At 42.3% G+C, this 14,414-nt stretch overlaps 1 protein-coding gene across 1 annotated transcript in view; it reads left to right on the top strand.

The window, feature by feature from the left end:
• kcnq3 (potassium voltage-gated channel, KQT-like subfamily, member 3) overlaps nucleotides 1-14,414 on the top strand; it is a 69,082-nt gene that overhangs the window by 49,202 nt on the left and 5,466 nt on the right. Inside the window, exons 10-14 of the mRNA XM_062987394.1 lie at nucleotides 8,791-9,026; nucleotides 9,210-9,315; nucleotides 11,927-12,058; nucleotides 12,148-12,243; nucleotides 12,470-12,554. Of these exons, the coding sequence (XP_062843464.1) occupies nucleotides 8,791-9,026; nucleotides 9,210-9,315; nucleotides 11,927-12,058; nucleotides 12,148-12,243; nucleotides 12,470-12,554 (655 nt within the window). The remainder of the gene's footprint in view (nucleotides 1-8,790; nucleotides 9,027-9,209; nucleotides 9,316-11,926; nucleotides 12,059-12,147; nucleotides 12,244-12,469; nucleotides 12,555-14,414) is intronic.

Below are 14,414 nucleotides of genomic sequence, written 5' to 3'. Positions count from 1 at the left end.
CATGGGCCGGTGAAAAACGACACTGTCGGTGCGTACGGTGGAAGGGTGCAGGGGGCGGGCGTGTCTTAGTAATAGATGGATGAGAGATGTGAGCAGGAGCGTGAGGTAGAAAAAATTATATGGGAGGTAAAGCGTCGATACTGTGGACCTAAGTGTATGTGTGTGTTGTAACATGAAGAAGAAATTTCATATAGTGAATGTCCTCGACAGGGAAAGACTGCAACCCCAAATCAGAAACAGTTGGGACAGCATGGAAAATGCAAATAATAAAAAATAAACACAGAGTTTATTACATTTACTGAGATGTTTTATCTGCTCAACTTCATTTCATTTATTAATAAACATCCATTCCTGCATTTCAGGCCTGCAACACATTCCAAAAAAAGTTGGGACAGTAAAGCATTTACCACTTTGTATTGTTACCATTCCTTTTCACCACACTTAAAAGACGTTTTGGCCCCGAGGAGACCAAGTGATTTAGTGTTTCAGCTTTTATTTTGTCTCATTCTTCCTGCAAACACGTCTTAAGATGTGCAACAGTACGGGATCGTCGTTGTCGCATTTTTCTTTTCAAAATTCTCCACACATTCTCTATTGGGGACAGGTCAGGACTGCAGGCAGGCCAGTCCAGTACCCGTACCCTCTTCTTCCGCAGCCATGCCTTTGTAATGTGTGCAAAAAAGACCTAGAATGCTGATTCATCTGACCACAATACGCGTTTCCACTGTGTGATGGTCCATCCTAGATGCCTCAGAGCCCAGAGAAGTCGACGCCGCTTCTGGACATGGTGAACATAAGGCTTCTTCTTTGCACAGTAAAGTTTTAAGTGGATTTGTGCATGTAACTCTGTATTGTAGTGCTTGACAAAGGTTTGCCAAAGTAATCCCTCACCCATGTGGTTATATCAGCTATTGTTGAGTGGCGGTTCTTGATGCAGTGCCGTCTGAGGGATCGAAGATCAGGGGCGTTCAGCTTAAGCTTGCGCTCCTGGCCTTTACACACTGAAATTCCTCCCGATTCCTTGAATGGTTTAATGATATTATGCACTGTAGAAGGAGAAATATGCAAATCCCTTCCAATCTTTCTTTGAGGTTCATTGTTTTTAAACATTTCAATAATTTTCTCACGCATTTGTTGACAAACTGGAGATCCTCTGATCATCTTTGCTCATCAAGGACTCGGCCTTTCCTGGATGCAGCTTTTGTACCAAACCATGATTACAATCACCTGTTGACATCACCTGTTTTTTTTTTAATGCATTTTCTCCCCATTTTCCTCCTGATTTAGCACACTCAATTTTGTCTTCCGCTGCTGAGAGATGCCAGATTGCATCCGAGGAGAGCACGTCGCTGTACACGCCTCTTTCGACACGTGCACAGCCCTCCTCTTCTCGCCCATGCATTCTGCACAGGTGTCTCTTCCGCCAATCAGGGTCCTTACACAGCGTATGAAGACCCACCCACCCACACATAGTCCGGCCCCCACCCTGCAGATACGGTGGCCAATTAGTATCTGCTGCAGGCACTGCCAATTATGCCCGCTAGATGGCGCCCAGCCGATCGGTGGCAACACCGAGTTTCGAACCGAGGAGTTGGTGCTGGTGTGCAAGCGGAATATCCCACTGTGCCACCTGGGCGCAACATCACCTGTTTGGAATCACATCATTGTTTAGTTTTTTCACCTCATTACTAGCCCTAAATTGCCCCCGTCCCAACTTTTTTTGGAATGAGCTGCAGGCATGAAATGCTGGAATGGAGGTATATTAACAAATGAAATGAAGTTGAGCAGACAAAACTGCAATCAAATAAAAGTCAAAGTAAATGTAAGGAACTCTGTGTTTTTTATTATTTGCCTTTTTTCTTACTGTCCCAACTTTTTCTGATTTGGGGTTGTATTTTATTTATGAATTTTCTACCAATTTAGCATAGCCAATTAGTCTCCCACTGCTGAGGGGGTATATTTGCCTGACATATGCTCCCTCTGATGCATCTGCAGTACCCGACCCCTTCTTATTCTTATTCACCCTTACTTTGGTGGATTTGCTTGTAAGGCCAGTCTTGCGCATGGAGAGTTACTCACTAATCTCCACATTAATCCACTTCTGTACAGGCAGGCACCTCAGGATAGCCAGTTTGATGTTTTTTCCACCCAGCAGACAAGTGGCCAATTTTGTCTGCTGCATGCACTACCAATTGTGCCCACTAGGGGGGCATCTGGTCCTTCTCTTCCTTAGAGACGCCGCCTATCCAGGCCAGTGGTAGCATATTAGCATTTAGTTAGCAGACCCTTCTGATTCCTAGTCCAGTATCTTATACACTGAGCTACCAGTGACCGACAACTAGCTAAATGAGTTTGTTGAACAAAAAGGACGCATACGGACACTATAATACAAGGAGAATATGCAAAACTCCTCAAGCAAAGCGTGAATGAAGGTTTTAAGGAACCATGGTTCAGTGCAGCACCCACACTACCATTAACAGCATCATCCTTAAACTGCAACTAATAAAAGTTTAATTAATTTAAAATATAACATTAATTTAATTAATGTTATTAATGTTATTAATTGATTTAAATCATTAATTGATTTAAAATATTTGATTTAAAATTACTTAATTAATATAAAGAGATCCCAAACAATGAGAAAAAGTAAGGTTCTAACCTTTGAGTTGTAACCCATGTTCACTCAAAGATCAAGTTACTGCTTTCATTCCGTCTCTCTCTCTCTCTCTCTCTCTCTCTCTCTCTCTCTCTCTCTCTCTCTCTCTCTCGCTCTCTCTCTCTCTTTCTCATACATACACACACACACACACACACACACACACATTAGGAAGCTGGAAAGTCTGGGAACTTGATAATTTGACATTATCACTGTAAACTAATAGAGAAACTGGACCAACACACACACATACACACTCACACACACACACACAGACAAATGAACACAAAGACAAAGTTGAACCAAGCATGTGGCCGTTCACCATAAACACAAACACACACACACACACACAAAGAGAGAGAGGCACAGAATGTTATATGTGTGTACATTTGCACAAAGCTTGTAGCAGTTCCCCATCTATGAGGCCTATATGCTTCCAAAAACACACACACACATACACACACAAAGAGAGGCATATGTGTACATTTGAATCAAACTTGTAGCAGTTCCTCATCTACAGGGCTCATTAACACACTAAAACACACACACACACACACACACACAAACCAACACACAATCAAAAACTAACACACACACACAGAGGCATAGTGTATTATATATGTGTACATCTGAACCAAGCTTGTTACCTTGTAGCAATTCCCCATCTACAGGGCCTATATGTTCCCAACAACACACACACACACACACACACAAATGCACACACAGACACAGAGGGGCATTAGCATGGTACATACAGTGTATCACAAAAGTGAGTACACCCCTCACATTTCTGCAAATATTTCATTATATCTTTTCATGGGACGACACTATAGACATGAAACTTGGATATAACTTAGAGTAGTCAGTGTACAGCTTGTATAGCAGTGTAGATTTACTGTCTTCTGAAAATAACTCAACACACAGCCATTAATGTCTAAATAGCTGGCAACATAAGTGAGTACACCCCACAGTGAACATGTCCAAATTGTGCCCAAATGTGTCGTTGTCCCTCCCTGGTGTCATGTGTCAAGGTCCCAGGTGTAAATGGGGAGCAGGGCTGTTAAATTTGGTGTTTTGGGTACAATTCTCTCATACTGGCCACTGGATATTCAACATGGCACCTCATGGCAAAGAACTCTCTGAGGATGTGAGAAATAGAATTGTTGCTCTCCACAAAGATGGCCTGGGCTATAAGAAGATTGCTAACACCCTGAAACTGAGCTACAGCATGGTGGCCAAGGTCATACAGCGGTTTTCCAGGACAGGTTCCACTCGGAACAGGCTTCGCCAGGGTCGACCAAAGAAGTTGAGTCCACGTGTTCGGCGTCATATCCAGAGGTTGGCTTTAAAAAATAGACACATGAGTGCTGCCAGCATTGCTGCAGAGGTTGAAGACGTGGGAGGTCAGCCTGTCAGTGCTCAGACCATACGCCGCACACTGCATCAACTCGGTCTGCATGGTCGTCATCCCAGAAGGAAGCTGACGCACAAGAAAGCCAGCAAACAGTTTGCTGAAGACAAGCAGTCCAAGAACATGGATTACTGGAATGCCCTGTGGTCTGACGAGACCAAGATAAACTTGTTTGGCTCAGATGGTGTCCAGCATGTGTGGCGGCGCCCTGGTGAGAAGTACCAAGACAACTGTATCTTGCCTACAGTCAAAGCATGGTGGTGGTAGCATCATGGTCTTGGGCTGCATGAGTGTTGCTGGCACTGGGGAGCTGCAGTTCATTGAGGGAAACATGAATTCCAACATGTACTGTGACATTCTGAAACAGAGCATGATCCCCTCCCTTCGAAAACTGGGCCTCATGGCAGTTTTCCAACAGGATAACGACCCCAAACACAACCTCCAAGATGACAACTGCCTTGCTGAGGAAGCTGAAGGTAAAGGTGATGGACTAAACCCAATTGAGCACCTGTGGCGCATCCTCAAGTGGAAGGTGGAGGAGTTCAAGGTGTCTAACATCCACCAGCTCCGTGATGTCATCATGGAGGAGTGGAAGAGGATTCCAGTAGCAACCTGTGCAGCTCTGGTGAATTCCATGCCCAGGAGGGTTAAGGCAGTGCTGGATAATAATGGTGGTCACACAAAATATTGACACTTTGGGCACAATGTGGACATGTTCACTGTGGGGTGTACTCACTTATGTTGCCAGCTATTTAGACATTAATGGCTGTGTGTTGAGTTATGTTCAGAAGACAGTAAATCTACACTGCTATACAAGTTGTACACTGACTACTCTAAGTTATATCCAAGTTTTATTTCTATAGTGTTGTCCCATGAAAAGATATAATAAAATATTTGCAGAAATGTGAGGGGTGTACTCACTTTTGTGATACACTGTATGTGTATAGTTACACTGAGCTTATAGAAATTTTTCATCTACAGGGACCATTAACACACTTGAACACACACACACACACATTAAGAAGCTGGAAAGTCTAGAAACTTTTACAATTTTACATTATTACTGCAAAACAATGGAGAAACTGGACTAACACACACAGACACAAACTAACAGACACACACACACACACACACACACAAAGAGAGGCATAGCGTGATATACTGTATATGTGTACATTTAAACTAAGCTTATGGCAGTTTTCCATCTACAGGGCCCATAAACACACAGGAGCACACACACACACACACAATAAGAAGCTGGGTAGTCTGGACCACCACACACACGAAAATGCACAGACACAGAGGGGCATTTACATGGTACATATATGTATAGTTTTTAATCTACAGGGCCCATTAACACACTCAAACACACACACACACACAAACACATTAAGAAGCTGGGAAGTCTGGGAACTTGATAATTCGACATTATCACTGTAAACCAATTAAGAAACTGGACCAACACACACACACACACACACATTAAGAAGCTGGGTAGTCTGAGAACTTGATAATTTGACATTATCACTGTAAACCAATAGAGAAACTGGACCAACACACACACACACACAGATACAGAGGGGCATTAGCATGGTACATATGTGTGTAGCTGAACCAAGCTTATAGAAGTTTTCCATCTACAAGACCCATAAACACACTCACACACACACACACACACAAGACGGTGCATCAAAGTCCACCGCTTGTCTATAGATGATCCAAGCTCCGTGAGAAGTGGTGTGTGAGTGTGTGTGGGAAAGTGTCATCTCTAATTCCAGTGTAATCAGCTGTAATTCAGTCTGTCCAGCCTCAGAGGAAAGTCTCTGTCTCCTTAAAGCTTCTCTCACCAGCGCAATCGCCTGCCTTTCACAACACTCAGGAGAGTCTGGATGTGAGTGTGTGTGTGTCTGGATGAGTGTGTGTACAAGGGTCTGTCCTAAAGGACTGGACAATAGAGAAAGAACTGCGTTGTTTGGAGGTGTAGATCTGGTTTCGGGTGTGTGTAAAGGTGAGCGTGCGAGAGTGGCTACGAGAGGATTAACCACTTTTTTAAAGGTTTATGAAACGGTCAGTGTAAACTACGCTCACTGATCTCTGACCTTGGATTTGTTGAACAGTAGTATAGTATTCCAGACACATAATCAGAAACGTCGACTGTATGAACTGTATAAACAAAATAACTGGTCATTTTTTTTAGGAATATTATATTAATACCTATTTTTGCAATCAGAAAATTATCTGTGCCATAGATTCCAGAACATGTCAGTCAGATTCAGATCTGTTGACTGGGGAGGCTATTGAAGTACACTGAACAGTCATGTTGGAAGAAGCCATTGTAAACTGGTAAACTGTGGCCATAAAAGGAAGCACTTGATCAGTAACAATACTCAGATAGGCTATTCAATCAGTATTGAAGAGCAAAAAACATTATGTACGCTATTACACAATCAACAGCAGTCTACACTGTTACCCTAAGGCAGTTTGGGTCCAGGTATTTATGCTTTTTGACCAAACTCAGATCCTACCATCTCTGTGTCACAGGAAAAATAGTAATCTAAACTTGTGAGTTTGAATTTCAGCTCTGCTACCAGCAGGCAGGGCTGTTTTATCATAACTGATGCAATTACGACCTCTGCTGGCTGTGGGGGATGATGGGAATTAGTGTGTGACTCTCCATGCGAGAGTCTGAGCCCCATATGAACCCGCCTTGTGTAGATGAGAAGATGCAGTTGGCTACCACACACGTGTAGGAGGGGGCGTGTGTTAATCACCACTCTCCTTGGTCAGGAGTGGAGGTCAACATCAGTAAAGAGCAAGCAAAATGCAATCGAGTAATTGAATACGACTAGATTGGGGGGAAAAAAGGTGCCCAATGTTTGCCCAATCCTTAACTGCCCGTAAGTGGTACACCTGTGTAATTTTAGCCTCATATCCTTGTTTTTGGCAAATGCAAAAACACAGTTTGTAGAAAAAGCCAGCAAAAAATTCTAAAAATACCACTATGTACCACCTACTGGCTAACTTGGTCATGTGACCTTTCTCAGCTTACTATTGAGAGCGGTTTGAATTGTAATTTAAATAATTTATACACCTGTTAGCAATGGGTGTGGCTAAAACTCAAAACAATGGAACTTGCAACAGGTTGACTCCAGTTGATTTCTAGACTATGGTTCAAAATACGGGGGGTCTAACCCTACTAATTAATACTTGGACTAGGGTTGCCAACTTTCAGAACTGGAAATAAGGAACACCCTGGGCTGGCGGGTTGGCGGAAGGCATAGGGTGGGGGGGGTGAGATGCCAGGTGTTTACCTGAGCTGGGGGGGGGCAGAAGGCAGAAGAGCGCGCGCGATGCGTGCTGCCCACTGCGCTACACAAACAGCGGAGTATTTATAGTGGTGGTAAATTCGGTTGATTTTATGGACTCGGGTTAATCTGAGTCACTCAGTAATGTGATCCGGTTCACTTGGGTCACTTGAGTCAGCTGAGTCACTTGTGCTGACATTCTGATTGCGACTGATTTATTGCATTAAAATGCATCCAAATATTACGTCTTCCATGCACTCATCTTCTGTAAATAAATCCTTCTCTCTTAATTCTCTTGACACCTCACACTTCTCCTGTCAGTGACAAGTTGACACTTTTTTTTAAGTGAAATCTTGACCATGTGGGAGGGGGGGTGAATCACCTACCAATCAGATGGGTATATTAATGGGTCAAGGGTTTAAAATTACCATGGTGGCTATGATACTCCTTAAGTGGTACAGTACTATAGTAGCCTGTAAGCATTTGCATTTTAATAATAATATAACTATATTTTGTTCTTTTGCTTACAAGAAAATATGCTGCATTACTAATCTCTTCCACTACTACTGATAATACAGTGTGTTTAACCGCTTGTTTATTGTAATATTTAACTTATTACTTAGATTCACGGACTGGAGTGAAGTCGGTTCAGCCAAATCATCTGAGTCAGAGGTGTTTCCAGTGAGTCGGCTCACTCGCCTTAGCAGCAGCCAGTCAGAGGACTCGTAGGATCCGGGTTAATTGAGATTTCGGACTCGTGATTCCTGATTCAGTACAAAGATTCGAATCATTAACCCGGGTGATTCAGGAACCGCCCAGCTCTAGTATTGAACAGTCTAATTATCTGCAGCGTTTCTTTCCCATTGATAAAAATACGGAACAAAGCGCGTCCCGTATCTGTTCAATACGGAACGCGACGTTTAGTTTCCAAATACGGAACGATTCCGTATTTTACGGGACGGTTGGCAACCCTAACCCAACCCTAACCCCCCCAAAAAAAGAGGTAAAAACTAAAGTTCAGGGTCATTAGTTAGGTAAACAGTAACTTCAGGCATATTGATGAATGTTAGCAGTCATTGTAAATCAGTATTTACAAATGTATCAAGCCCATCTTGTACCACCTAACAGCTACCTTGGTCATGTGACCCTACTCAGCTTACAGCACCCAAAACATGGTGCTTAAATTGAGAGCAATTTGCTTTTAATTTATGTAATTTATACACCTGTTAGCAATAGGTGTGGCCAAAAGACTTGAACATTTGAATTAGGAGGTCTTTCAATATATCTAACCATGTGGGGCCCTATAGTGGCTCAGTGGCCCTTAGCAGCCCAAATATGGGTACATTTTCTTTCAGAGGAAACACAAGACCAAGCCTGCACCAGGGGATTTAATACTGCTGTTTCTCTTTGTGTCTCAGTCAAAAGCTGACTCTGCTGGAGCGTGTACGTCTGCCCAATCCACGCCCTTCTGCTGTGAGGGGCAGGCTCATGATGCCCGCCGGGAATCCTGGGAGTGGAGGAGCCAACTGTGGGACAACAGAGGCGAATGAAGAGAGTCCGTCTAAAGAGGCAAAACCTGCTGGTTTTAGCAACAGAGAGAGATTCAGGACTGCATTCAGAATGAAGGGCTATTCTCTGAGACAGAGTTCAGAGGGTACACACATCACACGCACCACACACACATTTAATGCATTAAATATCTAAAAGTATTTGGACACCCCTTTTAATTATTGAGTTTAGGGGTTTCAGCTATGTCGGTTGTTAACAGATGTGAAACTTAACACAGTCTGCCACTTAATGGCCAGTTTATGGTAACATTGTACAATTTTTGACCCAGATGCAGCTGGTTTAGCAGATCCCACCCCTGAGGAGAAGGGCTTCCCTTCTGACATCCTGATGGAGGATATGATTCCTACCCTCAAACTAGTGATCCGAGCAGTGCGGTAAGTATACACATAGACAGATAGACAGACAGACAGACAGACAGATAGACAGATAGATAGAAAGAGTGATAGACAGACAGACAGACAGACAGACAGACAGACAGACAGATAGATAGGTAGACAGACAGATAGATAGAAAGATAGACAGACAGACAGATAGATAGATAGATAGACAGATATACAGATAGGTAGACAGACAGATATATAGATATATAGACAGATATACAGATAGATAGAAAGATAGATAGATATATAGACAGACAGACAGACAGACAGACAGATAGATAGACAGATATACAGATAGATAGATAGATATATAGACAGACAGACAGATTTTTTTCCGACCTGGATGCTGCTTTTATACTAAACCATGATTACAATCACCTGTTGACATCACCTGTTTGGAATCACATCATTATTTAGTTTTTTCACTTCATTACTAGCCCTAAATTGCCCCCATCCCAACTTTTTTTGGAATGTGTTGCAGGCCTGAAATGCAGGAATGGATGTTTATTAACAAATGAAATGAAGTTTAGCAGACAAAATATGACATACCTCAGGTTCAAACTGATAAATAAAAGTCAAAGTAAATGTAAGGAACACTGTGTTTTTATTTTATTTGCATTTTCCATACTGTCCCAACTTTTTCTGATTTGGAGTTGTAGATAGCTGCTGCATACATTAGCATACTGAGCCTCCTCTGGCTTGCGCAACTGCAACTGGAGTGAAGGCAGGCAGACAAGAGATTTGAGTATTGATATGGTCCACTTTAGGGGTGTCTGAAATCATATTACAAAATTATTCCAGGCATGAATATAGAGCATATAATATTTACAATTACAGGCAGAAAGACAATATATCCCCCCCTCAAACTGGTCTTAACTGGTCTTAACTGGTCTTAATCAGAAGGGTCAGACCCCCCCCCCCCCCCCATTCCCTTTTTTATTTGAACCATGGGTCTATGTACATGAACCAATAAAGTTACAAAGCACACATCCATCCTCAGCTAAAGCTAATTAACAAAGACTTATATTATGTGATGTAATTATATTATGTAATGAACTGTGTCCTCTGTGGTAATAAAACTGATGTCTCATGAAATAATAGCATAATAATTGACTTCCCCTTACTTTTCTCTATAACAAATCACAGCACTGACAGGCCTTCTTAAACAAGCACTTAGTTGTGGGTGTGTACAAGAACATGGGAGGTAAAATGGGGGGGCAGGGGGGTATTCTCATTTTAAGTTCATCTTTGGAAGCAAAGTGGGTTTTCATTGTAAACCCAAGACCAACAATTAATTACCATCAGGACAGAGGAAGCAGGACAGAGGGCAAAATTCATAAACATTATCAAAAAGATATGCAAAGGGATGAGCACTTTCTATCAGCTGGCCAGGCACCTACTGTACATGGACATGATTGGCTGTGTCTGTGGGTGGGTAGGCCGATAAGATTCCTCATTGGTGCTGCAATTACGGCCTCTGCTGGCTGGTCGATGGCTCCTGCACAGAAACTGGGGATAATAGAGATCAGTATGTGAGACTCTGATACCTGTGTAGAACCGCCTCATGCAGGTGAAGAGAAGCGGTTGGCAAGTGCACAGAATAACTTTATGCTCTGTAGTCAACGAAAAAGCTTATAAATACTATTTACACCTTGTTTCTACCATATAGAAGCACCTTGTAGTTCTACAATTACTGCCTGTAGTCCATCTGTTTCTCTGCATGCTTTGTTAGCCCCCTTTCATGCTGTATTATTTAGGTGGTGGATCATTTTCAGCACTGTAGTGACACTGACATGGTGGTGGTGTATTAGTGTGTGTTGTGCTGGTATGAGTGGATCAGACACAGCAGCGCTGCTGGAGTTTTTAAATACCGTGTCCACTCACTGTCCACTCTATTAGACACTCTTACCTAGTTGGTCCACCTTGTAGATGTAAAGTCAGAGACGATCGCTCATCTATTGCTGCTGTTTGAGTTGTTCTAGACCTTCATCAGTGGTCACAGAACGCTGCCCACGGGGCGCTGTTGGCTGGATGTTTTTGGTTGGTGGACTATTCTCAGTCCAGCAGGGACAGTGAGGTGTTTAAAAACTCCAGCAACGCTGCTGTGTCATATCCACTCATACCAGCACAACACACACTAACACACCACCACCATGTCAGTGTCACTGCAGTGCTGAGAATGATCCACCACCTAAATAATACCTGCTCTGTGGTGGTCCTGTGGGGGCATGCAGAGAAACAGATGGACTAGTCAGTAATTGTAGAACTACAAAGTGCTTCTATATGGTAAGTGGAGCTGATAAAATGGACAGTGAGTGTAGAAACAAGGAGGTGGTTTTAATGTTATACCTGTCCAGGGGGTGTGACATTACGAGATTTTTTTTTACTTCTAACACTAAAGCAATTAATTTTTTTACCCACAGGAGACATATTTGATTAGTCTCTCTGACCAGGCACACACACACATTTAATGTTATCCAGTTCAGTCTGAAAAAAAAAGGACCGTTGGCTAGCAAACCTTCTCCTTCTACCATCCAAGTGGTTCATATTTTTAGGTTCCCTGAAATTTGTATTGATAACAAGATGCTTTGTTTGTGTGTATTAGGATCATAATGTTCCTGTTGCATAAGAAGCAGTTCAAGGAGACGCTGAGGCCGTATGATGTGAAGGACGTGATTGAGCAGTACTCTGCAGGACACCTGGACATGCTTTGCAGAATCAAATACCTCCAGTCACGGTAAAAACAAAAACCACACCCATTACAATTGGTATTTTTGCAAGAGAACCTTAATTAATCGTGCATGTTTTGTGTTTTTTTCCTTCCAGAATAGATTTGATTCTTTCTCCTGGTCCCCCACTCACTCCAAAAAACAAGAAGCCACAGAAGACACCTTTTCCCTACCCAACTCAACAATCCCCGAAGTGAGAATATCTATCTAAATTATCTTTAATTGACGATGCATTAAAAAATAGTAATAATAATAATAATAAACGTCAATTAAGGAGGACTAGCAAATATGAGCTGTAGTCACTGTATCATAATTATATGCGAGAAAGGTCACGGTTGTAAAATACTCCTAACTAAACCTAATCCTAACTGACCGCCTCTCTCTCTTTCTTTCTCTCTCTCTCTCTCTGTCTCTGTCAGACATGAAGCTTATCTCCCGAAAGCAGCACTGCCGGAAGCTGAGGACCAAAGCATGATGAGCAGATTTGTGCGTGTGGAGAGACAGGTACTAACATGCCATTTTTAAAACTGCAGACTTAATGGAGCACAGATGAGCAAAAACCATAAGACCACTCTCCTTAAAGGCAGAGATGTTCACAAGTCACAAAATACGAGTCCGAGTCAAGTCACAAGTCTTTAGGCTAGAGTCCGAGTCAAGTCAGGAGTCTTTAGGCTAGTGTCCGAGTCAAGTCACGAGTCTTTAGGCTAGAGTCCGAGTCAAGTCAGGAGTCTTTAGGCTAGAGTCCGAGTCAAGTCAGGAGTCTTTAGGCTAGAGTCCGAGTCAAGTCACGAGTCTTTAGGCTAGAGTCCGAGTCAAGTCAGGAGTCTTTAGGCTAGAGTCCGAGTCAAGTCAGGAGTCTTTAGTCAAGAGTCCGAGTCAAGTCACGAGTCTTTAGGCTAGAGTCCGAGTCAAGTCACGAGTCTTTAGGCTAGAGTCCGAGTCAAGTCATGAGTTTTTAGGCTAGAGTCTGAGTCAAGTCACAAGTCTTTAGACTAGGGTTCGAGTCAAGTCACGAGTCAGTATAATCTACACAAAACATATATTGGAAATGTAGCTTAGAAATAAACAAATAGTATGTAAGTTCAGATAAAAAAACAACAACAGATTAGCAACTATATTTTACTGTTTTACTTACTGCCTTTACTTTCCTAGTCATGTCATGTATTTTCCGTAACCAGGTACCAGTAAAAAGCTTAAACTGATACGTTTTATTTCATTGCAAAACAAAAGCGCGCGATAAATCACAGCACAGCGGTCAAAATCCAAAACACAGCAAAAAAAATCATAACCACTGCTTACCTTAGCTTATGTTCTTCCAGATGCTATTACATTTATAACCGTGTGTTGTCCCATTAGGAATAGAATCTGTTATTTTGTAAATGTGCTTATAATTAAAAACTTCCAAACTTTTCCCGGTTGTGAAGTAAAACACGAACTCGTTAGAAAGCCAATCAAGCGTTTCATTAACAATCATGTGTGTGAGGCAAACTGAATAAATGCAAATAACAGCATTTCTTACTAACAATTTAAATCAGAAGGTCTGATTGATTCAGAAAGCGGCCTTTCAACCTTTAGCGCCAATTCTGTAGGAGCGTTCCATTCACCCCAGTTGTTCCTGTGAAGTGCACTGCGTAGGGTATTCCACCATTTTATGATGTGTCACAAATTAAAATATGTATGGACATGTACAGTATGTGTTTATATATATATATATATATATACAGTGTATCACAAAAGTGAGTACACCCCTCACATTTCTGCAAATATTTTATTATATCTTTTCATGGGACGACACTATAGACATGAAACTTGGATATAACTTAGAGTAGTCAGTGTACAACTTGTATAGCAGTGTAGATTTACTGTCTTCTGAAAATAACTCAACACACAGCCATTAATGTCTAAATAGCTGGCAACATAAGTGAGTACACCCCACAGTGAACATGTCCAAATTGTGCCCAAATGTGTCGTTGTCCCTTCCTGGTGTCATGTGTCAAGGTCCCAGGTGTAAATGGGGAGCAGGGCTGTTAAATTTGGTGTTTTGGGTACAATTCTCTCATACTGGCCACTGGATATTCAACATGGCACCTCATGGCAAAGAACTCTCTGAGGATGTGAGAAATAGAATTGTTGCTCTCCACAAAGATGGCCTGGGCTATAAGAAGATTGCTAACACCCTGAAACTGAGCTACAGCATGGTGGCCAAGGTCATACAGCGGTTTTCCAGGACAGGTTCCACTCGGAACAGGCTTCGCCAGGGTCGACCAAAGAAGTTGAGTCCACGTGTTCGGCGTCATATCCAAAGGTTGGCTTTAAAAAATAGACACATGAGTGCTGCCAGCATTGCTGCAGAGGTTGAAGACA

The sequence above is a fragment of the Trichomycterus rosablanca genome, chromosome 25, assembly GCF_030014385.1.
Source record: "Trichomycterus rosablanca isolate fTriRos1 chromosome 25, fTriRos1.hap1, whole genome shotgun sequence".
Lineage (NCBI taxonomy): Eukaryota > Metazoa > Chordata > Actinopteri > Siluriformes > Trichomycteridae > Trichomycterus > Trichomycterus rosablanca.
This window is presented reverse-complemented; position numbering and strand designations above follow the sequence as displayed.